At 46.5% G+C, this 25,493-nt stretch overlaps 1 protein-coding gene and 1 long non-coding RNA gene across 2 annotated transcripts in view; both read left to right on the forward strand.

Moving 5' to 3' along the window:
• The first annotated feature begins 246 nt into the window (after positions 1 to 246).
• Positions 247 to 5,542, forward strand: LOC125740743 (uncharacterized). Its single transcript, XR_007397755.1, has 2 exons — positions 247 to 674; positions 3,487 to 5,542. It is a non-coding gene; the product is annotated as an uncharacterized LOC125740743 (long non-coding RNA).
• A 14,837-nt stretch (positions 5,543 to 20,379) lies between these two features.
• Positions 20,380 to 25,493, forward strand: part of LOC125739792 (zinc finger protein 521-like) — an 82,382-nt gene continuing 77,268 nt past the window's right edge. The window contains 4 exon segments of the mRNA XM_049010246.1: positions 20,380 to 20,410; positions 21,149 to 21,396; positions 23,928 to 24,150; positions 25,067 to 25,073. Of these exon segments, the coding sequence (XP_048866203.1) occupies positions 20,380 to 20,410; positions 21,149 to 21,396; positions 23,928 to 24,150; positions 25,067 to 25,073 (509 nt within the window).

The following is a 25,493-nucleotide window of genomic DNA, read 5'->3' on the forward strand; positions in this document are numbered from 1 at the left end:
GAATATCCATATAGGTATAGAATGTTTTTATTCGTTGCATATTCAGTTTTTCGCTTGGTGCAGCTCAAGTTTAAGGGATCAATATGATGCTTTAACGAGCCAGAAATTAAAATTCATGCACAGACTGTAATGTCATGTAAACCGTGTAATCTGTTTCTATGGTCCATGGAGCAATTAAAACATATTTTGAGGCAAATAACCAGAGAGGGCTGTGATTTGAATCTACACTACGGAAGGCGAGTCTGACTGGGAAACAGTGGCATAGGATTAGTGATTAGCGACCTGGTGGTGTTTGCCACAGGACTCCTGTAGCTGGGCCTATGAAAGTCATTTTTTGCAGATTCATTTAGCTTGGCACATGGACAGTGTTCCCCCAGGACAGAAGCTGAGAGACTTCCTCCCCACCCCCCAGGAACGGAGACACAGTTCCAAGTGAGCTTGATCGACGCGGTCTGGACCCTTCCTGCGGGGGTGCAGGGGTATCGACATTCCAGCATCTCTACCCCACCCCACCCCACCAGCCGACAGAGCCTTCATCTGGAAGCCAAACTGTCGTCTGGCCGGTTCCGCCGAAGTCCAGTGTCGCCATCCGAGGTGGTCCTGCTGATTTAAGTGGTACCACGGTGCCTTCAGCCAAGCCAGGCGGCCAGCAGGACCAGATGGGCTCGAGTAAGGTAGGGGATGATAGCCTGGGTCAGCGGAACTGGGGGAGAGGAGGGGTTCTGGATCTCTTCATGAGTAACATCATGAGGGCTTCCTAGTGGAGGGAGGGGTGGTGCTCACACATCGGCACACACACACACAAACAGCTGCATGTGCTTAGTGTAGTCTGTCAAAAAACAAGGATGCATTTTTCCAGTTTTGACTTTGATTCCAGATCTTTTTTTTTGATCCACCATAACCTTTCCGATGTTTTCTCCATCATGGCCCTTAAATGTCAAAATAGCCGCTTAAAAACTCGCAGCGCTACAGCCTCGGAGGTCCCACGCGCGAGCGGCTCCTCGAGCTCCATCTTTGAGTAATATTTTGCCGCTCAGTTCTTCCTGAGGGAAACAGCAGTACTGCTTGTGTAAGCTTACACAGTCCGTTAAAAACCTGAGTATATCAATAAGGACTGGCGCACAAGCTACTTCGTATATTAGCGTCTTTGCATTAAAATTCCCGATCGAACGGCTCATATCACCATGACGTGTCTGAAGGCAGACCGTATAAACGTCTTATTTTCCGAGGCACATTTTTCCAGCCGCCGGCAACTGCAGGAACGGTAAAAATGGCAGCCCAGGTCTGCCGTCGGTAGCTGCCCGTTCCCACGGGCCGCGCTGCAGCTGGCAGGCGGGGACAGCACCGTCCCATTTCCCCCCAGTGTCCTTGAGTGTTCTGCCTCCGGGCGGAGCTGTGCGGGTCCTGCGGCGCGCAATGTGCGCTCCCAGCCAGGCTCCCGCCGCCCCCGCCGCCCCCGCCCGGCCATGGCCGTGCGCCAGGCTCCGAGGGGCATCTGCGTCGGTGGTGGCATGTGCTGGAACAGCTCGATAGCCTCCAGCCCCGATGTCGGGCTAATCCACCCCCCCACGCACTCCGGAAAAGTCTCTCAGGCGAGCCGTCGCGTTTCGCAGCCAAAGCGGCTACGGCTCTTAATTCCTGACGTTAGTTTAACGGCGATCCATCAATGACAGGAAACCCGCGGCTCCTCTGACCGCTCGCAGTTTATTTAATAGACTCCGGTTCTGGTGACGGCGGGGCGCGTGACGCTGTACGTCTCCCGATCTGCACATTATTCCCGTTCATCCTTGTCGTCTCCGACTCTAGCCTGTGATCCATTTGGTGCGACAAATTACGGCAGCTCCGCAATTTTCGTGTGTGTAAGGGGAAAAAAAGTGGATTGATTACAGTGTGGATATAATCAAAGACTAAAAGGAAAATCTATTCATTTGGGAAAAAGCGGTGTCCTTGAACGCGGTGAAGTGGGGGGTTTGTTTATTTATTTATTTCTTGCACACGGGGACTGTGCTGATAAAAGGCTCTTCCCTAAATAACCCGTAGCTAACGGTAGCCTAATTACCGCGCCGGCCGCGTGCTGGCGCGAGCCTCGCGCTCCGTGCACCGTGATCGCACGTGACGGCGCGCTCTGCCCGGACCCGGGATGAGCTCGGGCCTCTTGCAGCTTTTGATGGACGGCCAACGGCTCCCTGCGGCTCCAAACGACCGCGGGGGTCGTGGCCCCCGTCCCCAGGGAGGGGGGGGAGGCGATAAACATGAACCGCCGTTGGGTCCCACCCACGACTGCCGCGGAGGCTTTCTGGTCAAGGTCGGATGAAGCGGCGAATAACCGTGTGATCACTGCAAAGTGATGCCGATGAGTTGCGGATGCAGTGTGAACATGGCGACGTTACAGAGAATCAAACTGATACCTTGAAGTTTCTGCTATGGACAAGTAGTACTGGCAGATGCACTCAAAAATCATCATGGCCAAAAGCTCATGCTGCATTTTGGTGGATTATATTTTTGGGGTCTTGACGCTGAAACCGAAACCCTCAATGGTTCTCTCTGCGGCTTTAATGACCGCTCTGTTGGACCCGAGAACCCATCCCCCCGACAGAGTGCTGGTCCAGCCCGTTTCAGTAGGGTCTGCCAGGAGTTAAACACAAACACCTGGCCGGATGTCGTCCATGTGAATGTAATTACCTTCTGATGCTCTCTTTATTTAAAGTAAACCTTCCTTTGGCCCCGTCAGACATTAGCTAGGACAAGGTGGACCCAACTGTGGCGGTAGCAATCAGTCATAATGCAAACATTCCTGTTCACTATTATTTACCTTTAATACCGTGACACAGTAAATTAAAATTAACATTTAAATAATGTTTAATATTAGGTTTTTATAAGTTGTTTATTAGTCTACAGTATTATTGGACACATTAAATACAAAACAGATAAGTAATGGTGTGTTTGCTAAATTTACATTAGAAATTGCACGGGGGTGCAGCAAAATTTCTCAGACTTACGCGGTTAGTATTTGCAGTGGATTTCGTGCTTTTGCAGTTGTGCGCGTTGCCTGTAGCGACCGTTAAACGTTCATCCCAATGTCCTATATGCTCTGTTCAGTTCTTCTTCATTCAGGTTCTATTGGCTAACACGCTATTTACTCCTGTCCGTCATATAAAAATGCTCTTTGACTTGACGCAAATGCTTTCATACTGGACCTGAATAAATCAGCATTGATTCCTTCGAAAACTGTTCAGATACACTCTGATTCATACCTTTGTAATAAAGGCATTATGGTATTATGATACTCAAACCAAACAATAACTTATAAGGTAATTCATTATAAATACATTGAATCCATTCTGTCGTTAATTATGACTCTGTGTTTACATCTATCTATGGTCAGTTGTCTTTTACAAGGTCACTTGTCCCTTTTTTTTTTTCCATGCCCCGCCCCCCAACTGGTTTGACTGGACCGGGGCCGGCTCGGCGTACGTCCCACATTAGGAGGACATGTCATGTCCCTGTGTCGGGCTCCGGACCGGCGGCCACGGGAGGGGGGGGCCACGAGACGCCGATAGGACACGTCCTCTCTGGATGCCTGTCAGACGAACCTCGTGTCCTCACACCTCGGTGACACTTATTAAGCAGCGCGGGGAGTCTGACGCGACGCTGTGTCACGGCACAGCGTTCAAAGTTAGGCCGGGGCGAGCGACACGGCCCGCCACCCACTGCTGCCGGAACGATGTCACTTTCAAAGGGATGCCGAGGATCCTTTGGCCCAAATACAGGAACAGGCCAGGCTGCGGAGGGCAGTGTTACATCCGTTTGCTGTTGGATGGACATTTGCGACTGTCTCCACGGGTGTCCACTGTACCCTGCTTGCGCACTTCTGGCCTGTCTTACACCGGACGCCAGTCCAGCCTTGTTTGACTGCTGGTCATCCACTGAGTGGACAGAAGACCCTCACAGTGGTATCTAAGCCATGTGCTTTATGGTCAAATTGAACCCCCCAGACATCCTATTCTATCCCATTCCCGTTTTAATCTGCTAAATCAAATGCATGTTTATTGTTTTGTATTATACTAAACATCACCCACTCTCAGAAAAAGGGGTAAAAGTTTGTACTTTTCTTTGTCACTCAAGAGTCTGCCATTTGTACCCTTAGCTGTGGGTAATTGTACCTTTTAAGGTACAGAAATAATCCATCCTTTATTGTCCCCTTGGGGAAATTCTTTTTTACGCCTCCCTCAACTTGCTCTTTGTAGAGCAAACTGTTCAGAAATGGACTCTGAGGAACATTTCTGTACCACTGATGGTACATTAATACTGTTTGAACCTTTGGGATGTTCCTCAGTCCATTTCTGTACCTTAAAAAGATATAATTACAAAGGTACAGCCCCAGTGACAAGCAAAGGTACAAATTTTTATCCCTTTTTTCTGAGCATAACAAAACAAAACATATTTAACATGCAAAACAAACTCCCCGGTACCCTGCGCCCCTGAGCAGGACTGCCAGATTGATTATGAAGCAAATTACAAGAAAATGGGCTACTTGTTCAAGAAAAGATTCTTTCAAATTCCCTTAACCTGTTCTTTGAAAGATATCTGATTCTTCTGAGGTGCAGCACATTTGTTAATTCTGTAAGCCGCAGTATAGATGAGCGTCTCCCAACCTGGTCCTTGGGGACGCCCAAACAGTCTATGTTTTTGCTCCCCCCCCGATCCCTGTCAGACGGTCCACATTTTTTCTCACTACCGGGAGCTGGGATGGAGCAAAAACATGGACTCCTGGGGGTCCCCTGGGACTGGGTTGGAAAACACTGGTATAGATAATAACACCTTTGTCTTTATCCAAAATATGATTTTTTTTTTTTTCTCGCTGTCATTAGTCCATATGAAACTGAAACGTTGCTGTGCTATGCTTAGACCTTGCACCCGTTCAGTTATTCCCAAAACAATTAACATTGTATCTGAATCTATGCTCACCCCTATATTCACCTCTGAGAAAACCCTGAGAATATCTGTCCAAAAGCCTTGCAATTTAGGGAGGGTGTGAATTCCTCAAATTAAGTACAAATACTTTTTTTTTTTTGAGAGCCCATAACTACAGCTACTGTTGAATCATTAACATGCATAATGTTTTTTTTTTGTTGTTTTTTTTGTTTGCAGAAAATTGCAAACCTACCTGTCTACCTTCTGGATTTGAGAAATCACACATTGGGGTTGGTGGGGGCAACAGTACATTCAAAGGGAGGCACTTTTAATACTCAGGGCAAATGGGGCAGGATCCCACCACCACACCACTCGCACGTGCCTGATCTGAAATATGTGACGATAGTTTCAAAGCGGAACTGTGCGTTGAGCATTGTCATTTCTCTGTTCTGAACTCTGATCTGTGATGCTCACCTTGATGCCAAGTCTTTGTAAAGGTGTGGTTTTGGCCAGGACACTATATAAAAAAAATTATTGAATCAGTCCTGCCATATGTACCATCTTATATGTACCATCTTATATCTTATATGTACCATCTTATATGTTCCAATTAAATCATTAGTGTCCACTCCATGCTGCTGGCTGAATTTCTGAGTATCTGTTGCATTTCCCTGTGAGTTATTCAGCATAAACCACACCTGAAGGTTTTACTGGCATAGATCTGTAGACAACTAATAAGAACTAAAATACTGCATTATAATCCGACCATTCATCTGTAATCACTTCTCCAGTGCAGGGTCACACTGTGCCTGAAGTCTGTTGCAGGCCTGGTGAGGCAGGGGACACTGGATGGGATTCCAATGCCATGTAATAATCTATCCATCCATTTTCTATATCCGCTTGTTCCATGCGGGGGTCACAGGGGTCCGGAGCCTATTCCAGAACTTTAGAGCGTTGGCAGGCGATGTCATAATATTGATCCCAATAGTACTATTCAGAAAGGCACAGTCATGGTATTTTACATAGTCACAGTAATTTAAATATTGTTTTCCCTGAGATTTGAGGCTTTTCCACATGCAAACATTTTTTTTAACTATAAAGCAGTAATAGGAATTTTGGTCGATCTCGCTCTGGATTGGGATTTGTGTGATGTTAATTCTCCGGTGAGGCAAAACACAAGAGGGGGCAGCAGCCAGCAGACCTGGATGTCCTTTCCGGAGGGCGTATCGGGTTGCTGGGGGAGAGGAAAGTAGTTATTAAGGGTACATTCAGCGCCGGGGCTTTTCTGCGATAAAGGTCACGGGTGTTGTTCAGGGGAAACCCGATGACTACGCAATAACATGGTGTTTTCTCAACGTGACGCCCGGTAGCCTCGCCAAAAGGCTCCGCTCCGCGTGCATTTTGCACACAAAAATCTGCGGAGAAAGAAAGCGGCTTTTGTTGCTTTGCTGAATATAAACATATATTTTCGTAACCGCTGCCTCGCAATTTGTGTGGGAGCTGACCGCTGCTCCGTAGTCTGTAGACGCCAATAAGAGAAAACACAAACATATTTTTGACTTTAAAAAAGGGAGATTTTGTGGTCCTTGTGATTCAGCACAAAGATTGTGAAATATTTTATAGCCCACGTCCACTAGGTGGTGCTCTGCATTCCGTTAGTAAGTCCAGGTCAGTTCTACATGCTTCATAAGAAAAGAAAAATTAAACGCACTTAGGCTTTCTGACCGCTTCAAATAAGTTCTGATGACACATGCTATAATAACAATAATAATAATCATTATTATTATTATTGTTGTTGTTATCATTATTATTACTATTATTATTATTATTATTATTATTATTATTATTATACTGCCTACACAATTAAACATTTTCCTTTAATTTGAGCGTATGTTGAAATCAGTATTTTCTCATGGCCTAAACATTCATCCAAACATAGCACGTAAATAACGTTTAATTAGTCTGATTAAACCCTTCTTTAACCTACAGTAGTCATACTTCAAACACATGATGATTGATGAAGTATTAGAGTAACAAAAACTACTGCAATAAAATCGGCGGGATGTGATCCAGAAAGACCGACCACACGCTGCATGTTATTTGCTTGAGGATTTATTTTTCTCACAGTCCATCTAATTGTCTTAGACTACCGCCCTGCTCATAGTATTGTGATGTCCGCCCTTTTTAGCTAGTCTATTCAAATGCAATTTTGGTGCCACGACAATGCGGAGTTTTATTTAAACTAAAACCTTCACAAACTTCCGCAGTAAGCTGCAGTATTTCACTGTCATGTTCCTGTTGTGGAAATATGTGGCTTAAAATGACTTTGTTGGTTTGCCATTTACATAACGGGGGAGGGGGGTTTCTGTCACTCTCTAACGAAAGCGGATTCCGTTATATAAAATCTAAAAATGCATTTGATTTCAGATCACATTATATAAACATTTTTTTTTAGATTTGTGAGAATACGGTGGGTTTTGCCTATTCCGTGTCACCGATTAAAGTGTATAATTTAGTGAAGTTTAAGATAATGATCGGTTTGAATGAATGAAAAAGGCAATTTTACAGCAAAGGCAGCTACGGATCCCAGTCCGTCCCTTGCAGCTGTACGAAGATTTGTTTTCCTTTCTTTTGTTATTTTTCACTGTCATGCATTATATATTATGCTGGCAAAGTCTGATAGCTCTACCTCCTCGCCTCGGCCGATGTGTAACAAAGATTTCGTGACGGGATTTGAGCCATCGCCTTTCCCCGCGCCGTTCGTAGGTAACGCGTATTATCACCTTAAACTCGTCAGTGAAGGTATTGGGGCTGAGCGTGATTTTCATTTCTGTTGTCAAACAACACGCTTATCCATGTCTGCCGTTCTGGGGGGCGTTATGCTTGAGAATAAAAAGGCCTACAGTGGACAGCTTATTCAAGAACAAACAACGCAGGGATCAGATCTTCCTCCTTGTACGCGACGTTTATGTCGATGCATCCTTAAACCAATCAGAAATGATTATAGTTACTAATTGATTAATAGAGGCAGACATACTGCATGTAATATATAACCTACAATACATGCTAGTGTGGTTTTATGGCAGAAACAAAGCTAAAGGCTGGATAGGACTGAGAACTGTCAGACTGTGTGTGTGTGTGTGTGTGTTATGTATATATCACATATATTACATTATGGGGACCAAATGTCCACACAATGTGATAAAACCTGTTATTGTGATGTTGTGGGGAACACTTTTGGTCCACACAAGGGGAATATTATATTTATACATCTGTGACTGAAAATCGAAAAACTAAAAATGCCAAAAGACTAGTATTTTGTTTGGTTCCTTTTGGTTAAGGTTAGGACTGGTTAGGGGTTAAGGTCGTCATTACTACCCATAGCAATGAATGGATGGTCCCCACAAAGATATGAGTACAGGTCTATGTGTGTGTGTGTGTGTGTGTGTGTGTGTGTGTGTCTGTGAGCGGGTATACCTATCCTTATGGGGACACAATGTCCCCATAACGTGATAAATATCCGTTTTTGTTTTCCCTTATGGGAACCGTTTTCCTGGTCCCCATAAGGGAAAACTCTATTTTATAAAAATCAGTGACTGCTATGAAAAAACAAAAAATTTTGCATTTTCTCTTGCATTTTGCTTGGTTACTTATGGCTGTGGTTAGATCAGAGTGGGGGTTAAGGTTGTCATAGTTTTCCTTAGCATTTTTCCCATAGAAGTGAATGAGCGGGCCCCATAAGGATAGGTATACCCTGCATGTGTGTGCGTGTGTGTGTGTGTATGTGTGTGATTGCAAGGATTTCCTCCCACAATGCACAGACTTATCCAGGTTTGGTGTCTCTTAATTGTCATCTGTGTGCATCCTGTGGTGTCCCCTGCCTCATGCCCTGTGCTTTCTGGGACAGACTCCAAGTTCACCGTGACCCAGTACTGGAGAAGCGGTTCTCGGAGGGTAGATGGAATAACAAATGGAAAAAGTTCCTGTGCGACTGCAGTTTAAATTTTGGGCCGTAATTAAGGGGAAGAGTTTCTTTGTAGTAACAGTAGTCATGATGCTGGTTTCAGGATTTATTGAGATTGTTCCTTTTAGGAAACATGACGTATATTTTTCCATAACTCCAGCCTGTTCCTGTACACACACACACACACACACACACACATTGCTGTGTCCTAATTAGTTGAAACCCAACCTTGAACATAGCTTAAGCCAAGACCACAGACTTTGTGTCTTTGCCCGGGGAAACATTTTTATTAGATGTGCTGTGATGTAGATGTGCTGTTTGCCAGGGTAACGGCGGCTAAACGTATAAGGGTCCGTCTTAGTGAGTCGCGCTGCGTACACAGGGCATCGATCAGTCGATCCCGCCGCATCCCCCCCCCCCCAGGGGCGGCGGGTGAGAGGCAGAACAGAGCGGCTGTCTGCAGCGGCCTAATCAGGAGAAATGGATGATGCGCGGCCCTCTGGCTTTCTCCCAGGCACCGCAGCAATGGTCTCTGGGAGGGGGAAAAAAAGGGCGGAGGCAGAGTTATTTATCTTTTGGCTCCGCCCCACAGATGTTTCTTCACCAATAAAGAAAAATGATGTGGCACCATGAAAAGGGGTGCGTGGGGGGGTGGGGGGGGTAGGGTAAATACAACAATGCGTGGCAGATAGGTGGGGTGGCAGTTAAAAAGCTGGGCCTGAAACCCAAAGGATGCCACATTACGTTAGGGGCTGTGTCTCCCTTTCGTACCTTCGAATTTCACCTCCAATTGCTGTTAAATAAAACACTCAGCTGCATGGGGGGTGGGATTTCTGGATTAATAATACATAATCAAACAATAAATAATAAAGCCAGAGATGGGAGGAAGTAAAGAAAAAAAAAAGGCTGGGTGCTTTGCATTATGGGTAACCATTACACAAACACCTGGTCCTAGAGTGTGGAGGCTCAAATGAGGCTGCCTTTCCTGGTGGGTTTCTGCAGCTACTGGAAGGGATAAGGAGGGGAAGAGGAATATCAGGAAGACATGGGGTGGGTTTGCTGGAGCGTATCTTTAAAGGAGCAGAAGCGGCATCGGACCCGTGCACAGGAAGTTGATGGGTAGCCCGTATTGGTCAGCTGCCCACCATTGTGAATCTGCTATTCCTGCACTCATGATTCTCATTTGCGAGCAGACACGAAGGCTGCTCCTGCTTTGCTGCGACACGTCTTCCGTGAAAAATCCCATGCAGCTGTAGCCTGTGAAGCATGCGGCGTAATGTAGCGAGATGAACTTTACTGCTGCACCTGCGATGATGTGGTAGAGACAGGCCGGCGGCACGGGTGCGAGGAAAGAGCATAAATAGCACGAGACTGGAACGCGCAGCTGACAAGCAGCTACGCTAATAATGTCATGTGACTAAGTACCAAGTACCATCAAGCCTGAATGTCATGTGACCAAGTAACATCAACCAATTATCATAAAGTCGAGGAAATGCGCAAAAACGTAAACCCATGCCAGAAATAATAATAAATAATAATAATACACTAGCTGACTATTTATCAAGCACAAGTAATAAAAAATAATAATAATAACTCTATAAAGGGTGACTCAGGACTGACTCACTCTGAAATTGCAAGATGAAATACAAATATAGAAGTCCCTCATTAAAGTTTTAAAGCAATGCTCTTAAAAACAAATGCTCTTATGTGGCTCCAAAGGCATGTAGTACCTGCTTCTTGCAAAAAGAGGGCGCAGCCTCTGAGGGGAGTGGTACGTCTCTGGGTCGGCTCATGGCACGGGGGTGCACATCGAAGTCTTTGCAATCGAGGTCTGGAGGGACGTGTTGTAGTTTGTGAGTTGTACAAGTCATTGGGGTTGCTGGCTAAGTTTCTACAAGAGAATCTGCTTCCAGTGAGAACAGCGATGTCTGTAGCAAAGTTCTTCTCTGCGAAAGTTTCCCACTTGTGAGCAGCACGTAGCCAGACCCTTGACCTCGGCTCGTTCGCTAGTGAAGATCTGCTTCCTGCTCGCCTTGCCTCTTTGCTCAGTGGGCAGATCTCTGTTGTTAGCGCCAGAGGCAAGCCCCCAAGCCAGAGATCTGAAGGGTATTTCAGAGGTATTATGTATAAAACATTGGGCTGCAGTGCAGACACTCAGTAAACATGGATGGAAAGGGCACATTGCCAGGTTGCACATGGGGTGGCGCTCTCTCTCTCTCAGGGACCTGTGGTGTGGTGTTGACTTGGCAGGGCTTGTGGGTGGGGCTTGTGGGAGGGGCTTGTGGGTGGTGCTCTCTCTCACTCAGGGACCTGTGGTGTGGTGTTGACTTGGCAGGGCTTGTGGGTGGGGCTTGTGGGAGGGGCTTGTGGGTGGTGCTCTCTCTCACTCAGGGACCTGTGGTGTGGTGTTGACTTGGCAGGGCTTGTGGGTGGGGCTTGTGGGAGGGGCTTGTGGGTGGTGCTCTCTCTCTTTCAGGGACCTGTGGTGTGGTGTTGACTTGGCAGGGCTTGTGGGTGGGGCTTGTGGGAGGGGCTTGTGGCCGGGGCTTGTGGGTGGCACTCTCTCTCAGGGACCTGTGGTGTGGTGTTCACTTGGCAGGGTTTGTGGGTGGGGCTTGTTGGTGGTGCTCTCTCTCTCTCAGGGACCTGTCATGTGGTGTTGACTTGGTGGGGTTTGTGGGTTGGGCTTGTTGGTAGCGCTCTCTCTCTCTCTCTCTCTCTCTCTCTCAGGGACCTGTAGAGTGGTGTTGACTTGGCGGTGCTTGTGGGCGGGGCTTGTGGGCGGACCCCATGAGCTGCCATGTTTGCCATCTACGTGCAGTGGGGTCAAACACACAGCCCCTTCCTTGCGGTCTAAAGTAAGCGTGTGACCATGAATGCCGTTAACGCGAAGACACAGACTTGGGCGGACTGCTCATTATAACCTGAGGAACGGACATGATGTTCTCCCTACAAATGCATCTCGTTCTGTCTAGGTGACAGATTAGGGAATTCACACTCGTTCGTGGTGAATTTTAATAGGTCTGCGCATTCAGGGTGTCGGGGTGTTGTAAGAGCGGTGACCGGACTCATATATCCATGTTGCTACAGACCCGCGGAGTCACAGGGAAGACGCCACCGCCTCCTGTCACCCAGCCGACGCAAAAAGCTGTCGTTTCCGTGACAATAAGCAGCCGGTGGTTCTATGCCTTGCTCATTACAGTATGGAATGTGTACCCCCCCCCCCCATACAGCAACAAAGAGGGCCTGGGAGAATGTGGGGAGGGGGGAGAGTCTGGCACAGGAAAGCCTGCAGGAGTGATGTAGCTGTTCCAGGGTGGGGGGTTGATGTCCTGCAGGGACTGACACATGTCTGTTAGTGGTGGATGATGAGCATGTGAGAGGTGCATAAAGCGTGATGATTGGATGGATGGATGGATGCAATTTATTTGCATACGGCAGCAAAGGAGCATAAAGTGCAAGGATACGAATGCAAAACTTAAAGGAAAGTGCAAAAACAATGCCCAGGATGACAAACAAAGACATGCAAAATAAATAAATACATAAATAAGGAACTGGAAATGAATGGAGTGTAGCTGTTATGGTGTCATTATCTGTTTATATGTATACATACATATATCTGTATATGTGCATATATATATATATATATATATATATATATATATATATATATATATATATACTAACATAGTGTAAACACACGCATACTGTAATCAGCTATTCAATATCCAATCATATTGACATGGTCGTAATATAGTTTACTTGGTTTCTTCCTCAATTTTCCACTGTTGAATTCATGCAAAAACAAGGAAACACTGTCGCTTTTCAGGAACAATGACTTTCAAGTCTTTCATGAAATCCTGCTGAGAGTCCCTCCAGTCCTCAGAAAGGTTTCTAAGATCCAGTTCTCAGTTTTGGACATGTTACTATGGAAACGGGAGAGAATGGAAGTTTATTTCACTTTTATGAAGAATTTATAAACATCGCGCACACACGGATCACCTTCGATTAAAATGAAGCTTCCTGTGTCGAGATCTGGGTGCAAAAGGTCCTGATTTTCACTGAAACCTCACCCAGAGAATGAACGAGATCACCTCCCGAATGAAACGGCTCGCACCTTTGATTTCATTGAAAATCCGGCGCGGCTAGATCACATGGATCCAAATTTAACATTTAATTACCTGTAAAAAGCCCAAGGCACAATTGTGAATTACAAATGATATGGTTTGGTTAAGGACTGACTAAACGCGATGGGGGAGGGGCGACCAACCTGCTATCCAGTCGTCTGGCTCTTGTAAAGCATCCCACAGTTCTTAGCTCACATTGATGTTGTTTTTTTATATTAAAATATTAATATATAATATGAATATTGCCAAGGCTTTATAATGAAGACAAGCCTCACCGCCTCTGTCAGAGAGCTATACTTGACTAACACATTGCATTTATTTTTAACATAACCACTTAAAAACCTTTGGTTCAGATACACAGTTGGATGATAGGCGTTAGATATCCAGTTAGTCGATACAATCTGCTTTGGGTGCGGTACTACTAACCAGTGAAGAGTAATCTTGCTGATCTTTTTCAAACCTTGCTAGGCAAAAGCACCTTAGGCAGAATGTGCAGTGCGTACACTCCCAGCAGCCAAAGTTATAAATATTGCAGATTTATTGCAGATCTGACGGGCATGGTATTCAACAGGAGCCGCCATCATCCGAAGATGTTTATCGCGGGAAAATCCCTGTGTTGTGTTTGGACTCAGCTGGTATAGTAAATGTATACCTTCGTCCTACTCCATAACTACTACGCCACCTGCTGTCCAGAAAGCTGTATAATAACGGTTCGTTCGGGGAACATTCCTCCTATCCTTCTGAGGTCTCTTCCTCTGCGGGTACTCATCCCTGGAGGGCTGAAGTCAGGCAGCGTAACCCAGGAGACCCATGGGACGGACTTGGTACTGAGAAACGCATTACCTGCTTACCGGAACGCCGACTGCAAAGATCTCTCTCGCTGTCCGTCTTATAAAACGGGTGTCGGAGCATAAGCAGGAAACAAAGAGCAACAATAGCGGACATGGACAGTGTTATATGGGGACGAAAAATAGTTTAATAACAGCCGAGCCGACTCCACAAACGGACCGCACCTGCCCTGTTATTTTCCCCGTTTTCTCCCCCCGTCTTTTTTTCCAGGTTGAATCGCTGGTGGGTATTTCCTGTGGGAAATTAAAAGACATTATTGATCCGCTGAGGATTCCGCGGAGGATGAAAAGAGAGAGATCCGGAGTGCGGGGAGTGATGGAGAGATGCGAGCCGGCCGGCCGCCCTACGGGGAAGCCTTTCGCTGCGCTTTAATAAAAGTCGGCTCCGGAATCAGATAACAGACGTCGATGACACAGGAGATCCGCGGTCGTTTGTACGTAAAAAAAAGGCAAATACTGAAAAACACAACATCCAGTGCGGCTGCTTTGCACAGTTCAAGAGCGGCTACAAAACATATAAATGCAGAAACAGGACAAGATAAAAAATAGATGCATTTATTTATACATATAAGGCGTGTGCGCCATGTTTTAATAAGCATTCACTGAATAGCATTACACCAGCAACCGCTGATATTAACATTGAGGATAATGCAGTTTGTCATCGTAACCTGGCACTAAATAAAGGGAATTAAATGTAAATTAACGGAAAGCAATACACTTTTAAGGTCCTGACATCCACAGTTATGTAATTTATTTCCAGGAGGGTAATTTTCCAGCTCAGATGGCCAGGTTTGTGGCTACATTATACCTGCGTTTTAACTACAGTCTGTGTGCATTCTCCAGAGAACTTATTACTTCCATCACCATGCATGTGTAGGATTGTCGCCTTCATACTGTCTCCCCATTCAAACGACGGAAAGGGACAACTGAGTTATTGCATTGTTGTTCTTAAAGCTCAATGGCCATTTATTAAGCCAAATTGCGTGATAAGGAATGAAGGCTGAACTTTGAATCAGCTCCATTTGCATCCCCGACGGTTCAGTGCATCTCCGCTCTCTCCTGTGTCCTGTTACATTCTTGTACTGAAAAGGTCTGTGCTCTGCCAAAAGGCAACAGACATCTCCTTCAACTCCTTAAAAACTTTGATTTGTGTGACGCCGGCATATGAAAAAAACAGTGAGCTGGCCTTTTCATGTATAAAGTCAAAATTTATTGGCAAGGACGGAGAGATCTCCTGAGCATTAATGCCGTGACATTAACAATGACCTTATACAACAGTAGCAACTTATTGTTTTGCTTTTTTTAATTTCCAAATTATTTGAATTCGAAGCAACACTGTTCCGAATGTGTGGAGTTTGCTGGTTGTGTTTGTGTTTCGCAGGTTCACTCGAAATGCTACAGTTTCCTTCTGCAGTTCAAAGACACACAGTTAGGCTAACATGCGTTGGTAGATCGCTTGTCGTACATGAATGTGTACGCGTTTGTGCCCTACAATGGACTGGCATCCCATCCACAGTATCCCGTCATTTGTTGTCTGTGCTGCCTGCATGGTTTGTAATCCTGGATATGCAAGTTAAGGACGAATTACTTGAGTTAATAATTTCCAGTTATTCAGAGGAAAATATTTGTCATCCATTATCAATAATATCTTGTTCTATTGAGGCGGTCTGGAGCCTATCCCAGAAGCTGTAGGGGCAATGCAGAGAATAACCTATAGGATGGGGCGCCAACGCATTGCAGCGCGCGCATACGCACACCCACACAAACGCACGCACACACATACCAATGGGAAACTCCAATTCGCCTTAGCATGTTTTTGGATTGTCGGAGGAAAACGGAGAGGCTGGCGGGAACCCCTCAATGACATGAGGGGAACACGCAGACTTGACACGCATGGAACCAGGAAGGAACAACAGTCCCAGCAGCGTGATGCGACAGCGCTAACCACTGCACCGCCGTGCCGCCCTCTTGACAGGCCATATAAAACATAAAGTTAAAATTATTTGTCAAATGTGATGGTGGCAAGTGACTCTGACAGCTGATCAGAGAAAGAAAAAAAAAACAAAATGCACTATGTCACATGAACTTACCTTAGGGAACATGGGAATCCCCCCCCCTTTCTGATAGCCTGAGATACAATGTAAAAGTTTTAGTTTAGTTTGCTTTCTGAGTTGGTTCCATCCCCCTGGTCTCAGGAGGAGCTTAATCCTGCCGTGAGCTCCGAGTCACGGAATGGCACCGCCGTGTCGCTGTTCAGATACACGTGTGATCCCTCGCACCAGCTGGATGTTTACACAGATTAACTCCGCTATTTTTTTTTTGAGGGTCCCGAAATGCGATTTACTGCAGCACTTTGTTGTAACTTCTGTTTTCTGCATGCAAATCGTATCCGAATTCATTTCCCTTTATGAAGATGATTGATATGCAGTGAAGAGCAATTGAAGTATGAAGACTGACATGGGGATGTGTCCAAATATCCTGATTGTACAGATACATTTATTTACTTATTCACAATGTCCCCTCTTGCATAAATAAATTATACTGCAAATGGACTAAATAACGTCAGTAATTTTCGTAATGAATTAAATATAAAGGAGAGGGATGTGCATGATGAAATCAATATTTTTTTCCTTCATTTAGAAGTTTGAATTAACACTAATTAATCTTATCAAAGGGTGCGTTTTTGTAACAGGATTCAAAATAACTGAAGTAGAATGATATAATTAACCATTGCATGAAATGTAAGTTCGGTATGGTGTTGCCATGCAAATATATGTTTACGTTTTTAATGACATAAAATGATCCTGATTGCACCTCATGTACATAATTTTTAACTGTAGAAAAACATCTGTTTCATAAAATTACAGTTCTGAAATGAATCTTGCGTCATAAAAAATGTTATTTGGTCTTCTTGTGCAAAGATATTGACATTAAGTATAACAATTTATTCGGATTAAAACATATTTTATGAATCCTTGTTCTGTCCTTCTGTCCTTCTGGTTTGTTTGTTCTGGTAATGTCATGCACTACTGAACTCCACTGGCCCGTAAACTCATTAATTGGGTCACGTCAGAATCATCCACATACACATTAGACGAAAACAGATTTATTTTACACTGGGAACATGTCATGCTCTTTGAGACTCTTTGAGAGTTAACTTTCAGCCAGGAGACATTTACCCAGTTCACGCATTTGTTTGAGTTTACTTCTGTCTTCCATAATTCACGTCGCGAATTTTCATTTCGTCAGCCCTCCACGGGGCATTTGACGGCCTGTGCAGTTTTACACAGATGCCGTGATCTCCATCTTAGCATTAAGAGAGTTTCCTTAATAATTGCGGTGTTGAGGTAGCCAGGAACCTGATCTGAGGCTCCCAGACCCCACAATTACGCAATCAGAGACCCAGCTTGGCTGGCAAGAGTGATGCTAGATCAATGGAAGCTCTATCTTAACCCATGCATGCATTTCATGACTTGCTACCATTGAATGGTACCATGACCTTTTCACCCAAATGCAATGGATACTCCTGTATGTCTCTCTTCTAGAGCTTAAGTGTTTAGTCCTGTTCATCCCAGTCAGGAAGTACCCTTGGTTAACTGTGAGACTGTACACAGGCCTGAGACACTTTTAAGGATAAATGCAGGTGGAGTTGAGAGGTGCTGCCCTCTAGTGGATGAGTGGACTCCTAGCACCAAATATTCTTTTGTACTTTAGTTACTACTGAAGATTATGCTCACCCTCCAGTTTACACCAATCAGCACACTATCCTGGATCATCTGACTCTCACAAGACTTCCAGTGGTCTCATGGAGTAGACTACATTCCTCATGCACATTTAAAACCCCGTATTAAATTATTCATTGTTTTAAATTAATTTCTCTGCCTTTTCACATATAGCCAGGAGAGCTTTCCGGCACAGATCCTGCTTCTCAGGCTCGAAAACTGTCAAGACCTGTTAGGAGGCGAGCGATTCTCCTCCAGCGAACGGCGCCTCGTTAGAAAATTCTGGAATTTCACAGGGAAGGAAGCCCTTTCACTGCGTTTGATGCCATACAGCGGCTGCATGGGTTTAAATCTCCAGAAATAACTTTGCCCAATTTGCAGCGAGCTGCGTCAGCCTCACCACACGCGCCTGTGCACACATACCTGCTTTCACACGTCAGCTTCAGTGAAACAAATCCCTCTGCTATGATTTAGTATTTATATGCACGTGGAGGGTGGTGGGCTGTGGGGGGGGGGTGGAGCCTGTATGATGTACTTTAATTATTATTATGTGATTTATTTTTTTGTGGGCTGTGAATCCTGGGAGACGCTCTGCATTGGAGGCCATCAATATGGAGCCTCACACTGAGACATACATCAAAGGCGCTACAAAAAAAAATCAATCACAACCAGATAATTCTGTCCATTCTGCCACTACAGGTGTGACATTTATGAATGCGATATTTTGATCGCAGTTCCACGATAGCCAGTGCTGTGACTTCGCTGATCCTCGTTCAGTTTAACATGTAGGGGGATCCGGTGCTGGTGTGAGGTGGTTTGAAAAGCCACCATCCCAAGGAGCCCCCCCCCTGCCACTTCCCATGATACTCACTCTTGTGTTTCGGGTGGTACGGCCCATACTTGTGGATGCAGCCATGGCCTGGACCGTGGGCGATGTCATGTGACTGCTCCCTCGCCCATGGGACACCCTGCTCTCCCCTCGCAGGCATCAGCAGGTGGCGTCTTCCAGTCCAAGGCCATCTGCCCCAGCGACGGTTTTGGGTCACGTTTCAGCTCGGGAGGGGGGAACCACTTATGGACACAGCGCCCACTGGTGTCTGGGGGACCTCTCACAAAATGTTTGTTTTATTAATTCTTTTACAGTTTGAAGCTCACAGCATGCACAGTTACAACAACGTTTATCACGGTCATGACTAATACAACAGAGATACAAATTTCCTCTGAATATGACCATAAGTTAATAGACCATAACATCTAACCGCAGAATGTGCATCTGTTCCAAATGCAAATTATGTGCTTTTTTCACATCAAAACCAAAATATTCATCTGTACCATGACGGATGGATGGATGGATGGATTTTCATCTCTGCACTGTTTAATTCAAAACTGGTAATCAAACCAACTTATTCTGTACTGTATATGTCCTACAGAAGGCTTTGCCTGTGATTGAGACTCATATCTAAACACAGTTTAATGAATTTGGAACACCTACACTGAGTGGGACGTGACCCAAGTATGATCAAACATGGATTGAAGTGGTTAGCATGGAAATTACAGCCTAGAATCACAAGGCCCACAGAATGAAACGACAGCCGGGTCCAAAGGGAACTTTTTGGCCAAGGCTGGTCGGAAAGCAGACCCCGGTCCAGGCAGAACACAGTAACTAAATTATCCCAGCAGGATCACGGTGATCCCAGGAAGCACTGCGCATGAGCCAGAAGACAACCTCGGATGCGATGCTAGTCCATCACAGTGGGGTTTATGTGCACTAAAGACAGCAGAGCGCCCCCTTGTGGGCCATCTGTGCAAGGACCCTGAATATTCAAAGCTAGCATGGGATTCAAACCCACAACCCATTGAGCTTGATAAGCGCTCCTTAAAATGGATGGGAGCCGCAAAAACTGAAAACGACAGCAACACTGAATCCGGCCCACTGGCTCATCGCTGCAGATGGATTTCCTAAAAGATGCTTAAAAAAACTCACGGAAGGGCAGACATGTGACTCCATTTCTGCATGGAATATTACGACCCTGGGCTATAATTTTCTGACGATGGCATCTGGCCTACGTTAAGCTGCTCTCTCAGACAGACAAAGTGCTTTACCACTAACGAGGCTAAACTGCAGATCCAGTTTCCATGACAGAACTTTTGTATCTCCATCCTCTTCCTCTTTTCTGAGAGATGAACTTCGGGTTCCTCTGTTCCTCCTCATCTGGGAGGTGCCTGATGACTGCCCCCCCCCAGCCCCCCTAGCCTTTCTTAATCAGCGTCAGTGAAATACCCACACAATCCCTTGGCAGGTGAGTAGCTGCACCGCCCCCCCGCCTTCCTTCGAGCGACGGGCTGGATGGGAGGAGTCGCCGCAGTTGGACAGCTGTGTCGCAAACGGTCCCCTCGGCGATGGGCCAGCGGCCCCCGCTTAATTAACCCCTTCGCTTAATTAACACCGTCCCGGAATTCCGTGCCACCACTATTTCAAGGCTCGGCCTGGAATAATCTCCGGGACGCTTGGTGGCGGAGCTGCCCCTAATCCTCCTGATCCTCGCTTTACCCACCGGCCTGTAAGACGCTTGGCATGGGGTAGACACGTGTGCCAGTGTGCATTCACATTTCAGATGAAGGCACAATGAAAGATAAAAAAGCTTTTTATTAGATGCTGCACAGGTGGCCTGCTCACTGGCGCCCCCTGGAGTGCGGTCCAGGGCTGTCCCGGTTCTAGCCCTGGGCAGGAACACCAGTGCTGAATGAAAACGATATTTCAAATGCAACTGATAATACGCAGATTAGTTCTACTATGACCGGGAATGACAGCCATAGCCCACATGACGCAGGGATGTCAGTATATGTGAGTGCGTGCTACGTTTGTGTTGTTGCAAATCATGACCGCAACGGCAAGGCAAAGACATTTCCGTGCCTTGAGTCAAGGCCTTATATTTGAAGTTCTGGATTAAAGATTATTCGGTTTCCAACAACATTAAGACTTCTAATCTGCTGCTTTAGAGATTTCTCTAGCTCCTGATGGCAGGGAGGCAGTCACATGACCCTCCTACCCAGAATTCTAACAGCCAGTTACTCGCACCCTGGGGACACCCACCGAGCACTTGTTTGTCTGGTTTCACTCCTCCATTTCTGGAGATTTCCTTCCCACGAAAAAGCAGCCTGACGCTGGAGACGTCAGAGGCGTCACGACAACCGGGTGATTACGAGGTACGATGTCGCACGCCTTTTCCTAGCTGCCGGTTGAGATTTCCACGCCATGGGTCTGGGGGACAGTCACTGAATGCTCTGAAAACACAAAGATTACATGAATCCGGCGTCTGATTCAGAAGACAGGGCGAACAAAATCCAGACGCGGTACGTTGAACGCGCTCGGATATATGGTTTCCTATTACAAATGATTAGTAAACAGTCAAAGTTGTCAGGATAAACATTATTACGATGACTGAATCACACGCTGAAAAAAGAAAACGAGTGAATTCTGGAATCGGCATTTAAATGGAGATGCCCGCTTGGAGTCATCCAGGCGGTTCTGATAGCTGGGGTTCGTAAACCTTCCAAATCTGTGGCGTCCAGCAGTCCAGAAGGCCGAGGTGCCAGCACGGCGTGGTGGCAAGGGCACTCTCTCCCAGCCCGTCAGCACACCGGCACCGGATGTCAGGACCAGCGCCGGAGCTCCTCCCAAGCCAAACGCCCCACGTCCGCCCCATTCCCCCGGCCCGCACCGGACTGCCTGGCGACACCGGTGCACTAATGACCCGGCCAGGGACGTTCGCAGTGGGGGCTGGCAGGGCAGATGGAAGCTGCGGAGATCCAACAGGAAGGTCGTTGGATCCTACCGGAGGATCTCCCGCGGCTTTTCCTGTTGCATCCTCCACTCTGGTGCCACGAGCAAGCCAGAACGTTAATGCCACTCCCAGCGTAATCGGAACATTCCACGCACCGAGCGGCTCATCGCCGACACCCCCCTATGTCCGGGGCTAGCGGATGATGCCAAGGGCCTGTCTTGTCCCCCTAATACATCATTTATATTCCGTCGCTGCCATTTCCACAATCTGCAAATTCTATATTTGATTTTTTTTTGCGGCGCGAGAAAACTTTGTTTACATTCCTGCATTTCATTTTGGGGGGCTATCGAGACCGAAGCTGTACGCATGGATGCCCACATGGACAGACGTGCCACATGTCATGACAAGCACGTCTGCTGCCCCGGATAAGGTTTGCGATCACCCCGTACGACATCCTCGCTGTGCCAGTCAGACATCCGGAACGTTCTCTGCACTGGCTGAGGGTTAGGGATGCTCCGGCAAGCCGTATCGGTGGGTATGCGCTCCAGTTCACCTTCTACGGTCAAGCAAGACATGGAGAGAGAGAAGTTTACGTTCGGTCTATGCGATACAGTGTAAAGATAGTTCTGTAACTAGCAAAGCCCCTTTAACAGAGAGCTCTAGATAGATGAAGGACGCATGTAACAATGACAATTTTATTTAACTCAATATTTTAAGCTAGCTTTTGGCCAGATGGGAGCAAGTCTGGTGTTTACAAAAAATAAAAATGATAAATTAAAACAGTACAAAAACAACATAGAAAAATATTTGAGAAATGAAAAACAACAATGATTACAACCCTGCCGCCCACCACCGGAAAGCTTGACGTCTTTAATTCAGATGGAACGTGGGGCAAATAAAATTAATATTCATCCTTTCTATCCATCCTTCATTTTTCCTGCACGATCCACCTGTCATTCATCTGATAATGTGGCCCAGCGTTTTGTCGTTTGTAGCTGTGGCCAGCTCGTTGATTAGAGCATTTCCTCTGCTTATCGACATAAATATCGTGCTTGTAAACAATAGCTAGCAAATGAATTACTGCCGCCTGTGCTATTTGGGCCAGACAGCAGCAAATCCCCCTCGCCGTGCTTCACGCCGCAGCGCCGGGAGAGCGCCGCGTCACGTGACCACCTCCGCACGGGGTCGCCGAGCTGTATATTAGATTACTCCGGTGGAGTCCTCCGGTGAGCGACTTGTCGAGCCTTTCTGTGCCGCTTTGTCTGAGATGAAAACACCGGCTTGCCCTCGAGGGGGTGGGTTATTGTTGGGTTTTTATTTGGGAAGGGGGGGGGCGAGACGGCAGAAGTCGAGCTGTAAGACTTTCGCGAAACAGCTTGGCAGCGGATTGGGAAAAGGGCAGCGGAGGGGAGGCGCATGCCACCAGGCCGGGGGGCGGGGGGCTCATACCCCCATCAGAAAAGCGCCGGCAAACTGAGCCTTTATTTGCTCAGTGTCGCGTGTGGGTTTCCCGTACAGCACGAGGGCGCTCTCTGTCACGCGGCATCTCCGGGCTCCCGTGTGACGCGTCACCTGACGGCCGGGATCCGCAAACCGGAGTCAAAGAATTAAGCTGTATCATGTGAAATTGGGTATAAAACTGACATATATGTGTATGAAATGAAACCCACAGACAAAAATAAGCTACGTGTAAGCAAAACCACGTTGTCAGTTCTTAAATAAAATAATAACAATGATACCACTGAACATATGAATATTTTATAAACATATAAGCTTTTTCCCTGAGATCAGAGTAATATCCACAAAGGAAAAAAACGAAAAGAAATATATAAAAAGGTACATTTAAGGCATTAGGGATGCTATCTCAAACATATAAGATTACTGTCGTGATTCGGTGGTGTTTGAGTGAGGGGCTGGGAATCCTACACCCTCCCACGTGCATTCCTGCACCGATTTGGAGGACGTCTCCCTCGGAAGGGGACGCTGTCCCGAGTCCTCTCCCGGCTGGCTCGGTAACACCGTAACCAACAAGGCGGCAGACACCCCCAGCTGCCCCCCGCTCCTTGCCGAGGTCTGGGCCGACGTGCTTCCCACGGATTCCCGGGCAATGCGACAAACGCGGACACAGTCATAAGGCATCATAAAGTATTCATAAATCAAGGCATTATAGAAAGAGATACAGTGCTTTGGACCCATTTGTCCCATCGACTGCAGAAGTAAAAATGTCAAAACACACGGTCCCCCATCGTTTTTCACAGCCACAAAACCTTGGAGGTGTGTTTTTAAAATACTTCAATACATTTCAGCTCCACAGCCAACCGATTCTGCGGAGATTATTAATGCGTTTAATATCTAGTAAAACGCGCTTGCTCCGGTAGACCGTCGCCGTTAAGCGTAATGACTTTTCTGTCCATATTGCATCTTGAACAGAAACGCTGAGGCTATCCTCTGGCTTCAGCCTCTAATCTCTGCAGCCAGAAGGGGGACTATCACTCTGCCGGAGACGCGCCTGACGCTCGCAAAACTGAGAGGTGAAACTCCGGATCCGGCCATAACGCGGGATCCAGTTGTCCGCGTCTTGCCGGAGTCCCGAGGATTTTAATCATGCCTCCTTGTCTGTGTGTGAGTGCAGGCAGGCTGACAATGATTTCCTCAGTGATTACGTACAGAGCGAGTCCCTGCGGGTTAGGGGCCCCCTCTGGAGCCGTCCTGATGGCTTTGGGGGCCTTGCTTCCATTTTCCATTATTATGTGGACTACCGGAGCGACAGCGCAGTCCAGGACCTTGCAGGTTTGTGATGAGGAGGGAGCTCACATCTCCTCTGCGCTTCTGTTACCGATTTAGATCAGATTCAGATAGAAATCCAGGACTAGCTTACCGGGAATGAGAAAATGAAGAACCTTAATTAGTTTAGAAGCTTGCTTTGTAGAGGAAAAAAGTATTTTTGTTGCATATTTTTTCCCGTAGCTCACCAGACGATTGCCGATGTATTTCTAACGCGGTTGCAGTTACGATTTTGTTTTAAAATGGAATTTGAGTGCGCAAACACAGCTTTATTATCGGAATATGGAGCGGTATGATACGGAATTGATACTGTATTTTACGGTTCTTGCCGTTGTCCAGTTAAATAAATACCGATAGCTTTGGATTTTTTTTTAATACCTCGTTTTACTTCTGTCATTGCTGTCGTCAGTCAAATCATTTTTCCCCACACATGCATTTTTGGTAAAATAGCGGTCGCTGGTCTGCGAGAGCAAACGCGGGTTTCATGCGAGATCGTTTTAGCGCGAACGGTCCGTCGGTGCGAAACTGATCAACTTCGGCTGGTCTTTAGAATGTCTCGCCGCAAGCAAGCGAAACCAAGATCGCTGAAAGGTAAGTAAAACGCTGCCTGCGCCGATGCAACTCATGTGGTACCGAGCGGAGCGCTGCACGGCAAGCTGTGCTACCGGGAGCAGACTTTTCGAGCCCGTTTATTTAGCTTTTTATTCTGTATTCACCGACTGTTTATCGGGTATATGATATTTTTGAAACTATACGCATGTAGCGCATATACTTTTTCCTGCTTAAAATGCTTTGGATGAACGCCACACTTTACGGAAATAGTTTTAGTAGTGTGGGGGCACGTCTGGGGGGATCCCCGCTTGCAGCCCCCCGCTTTGCCCATGGTGGCCGAGCCCCGGCGCGGTACCAGGCAGCGCTGAAGTTACGGAGTGCGGCGCTCTGTTGGAATGTAAGTTTGTAGTACGGGGGTGGGGTGGGGTGTCACGTGATGCCCCCCCCCTTTTTTTTTGGGGGGGGGGGGGCGGTCTGGGATGGGGGGCTGGCAAATTAACGGGAATATTAAAGGACAGCAAAAAGCAAAGGGAGTCTTGACGGACAGAACCCCCCCCCCCAATGGTATCTATTCTAGTGTGCGGCCGATGAATAGATAAGCTTTGCTGTAAAATTGCAATTTTCGGGAGGTGTTTAATAAAGACGTCAGCAGTGTCCAGTGCCTTTCGTAAACTGATATAACAACTTTGGCTAATTCTTTTGATCCCCTGCTTGCAAAACGCTTGAAAGCTCAGTCGTTATTCAATCCTTCCACGCTACTGTTACTCCAGACATAATGGTAATTACTGCCGCACGTT

The sequence above is a fragment of the Brienomyrus brachyistius genome, chromosome 4 (assembly GCF_023856365.1).
Source record: "Brienomyrus brachyistius isolate T26 chromosome 4, BBRACH_0.4, whole genome shotgun sequence".
Lineage (NCBI taxonomy): Eukaryota > Metazoa > Chordata > Actinopteri > Osteoglossiformes > Mormyridae > Brienomyrus > Brienomyrus brachyistius.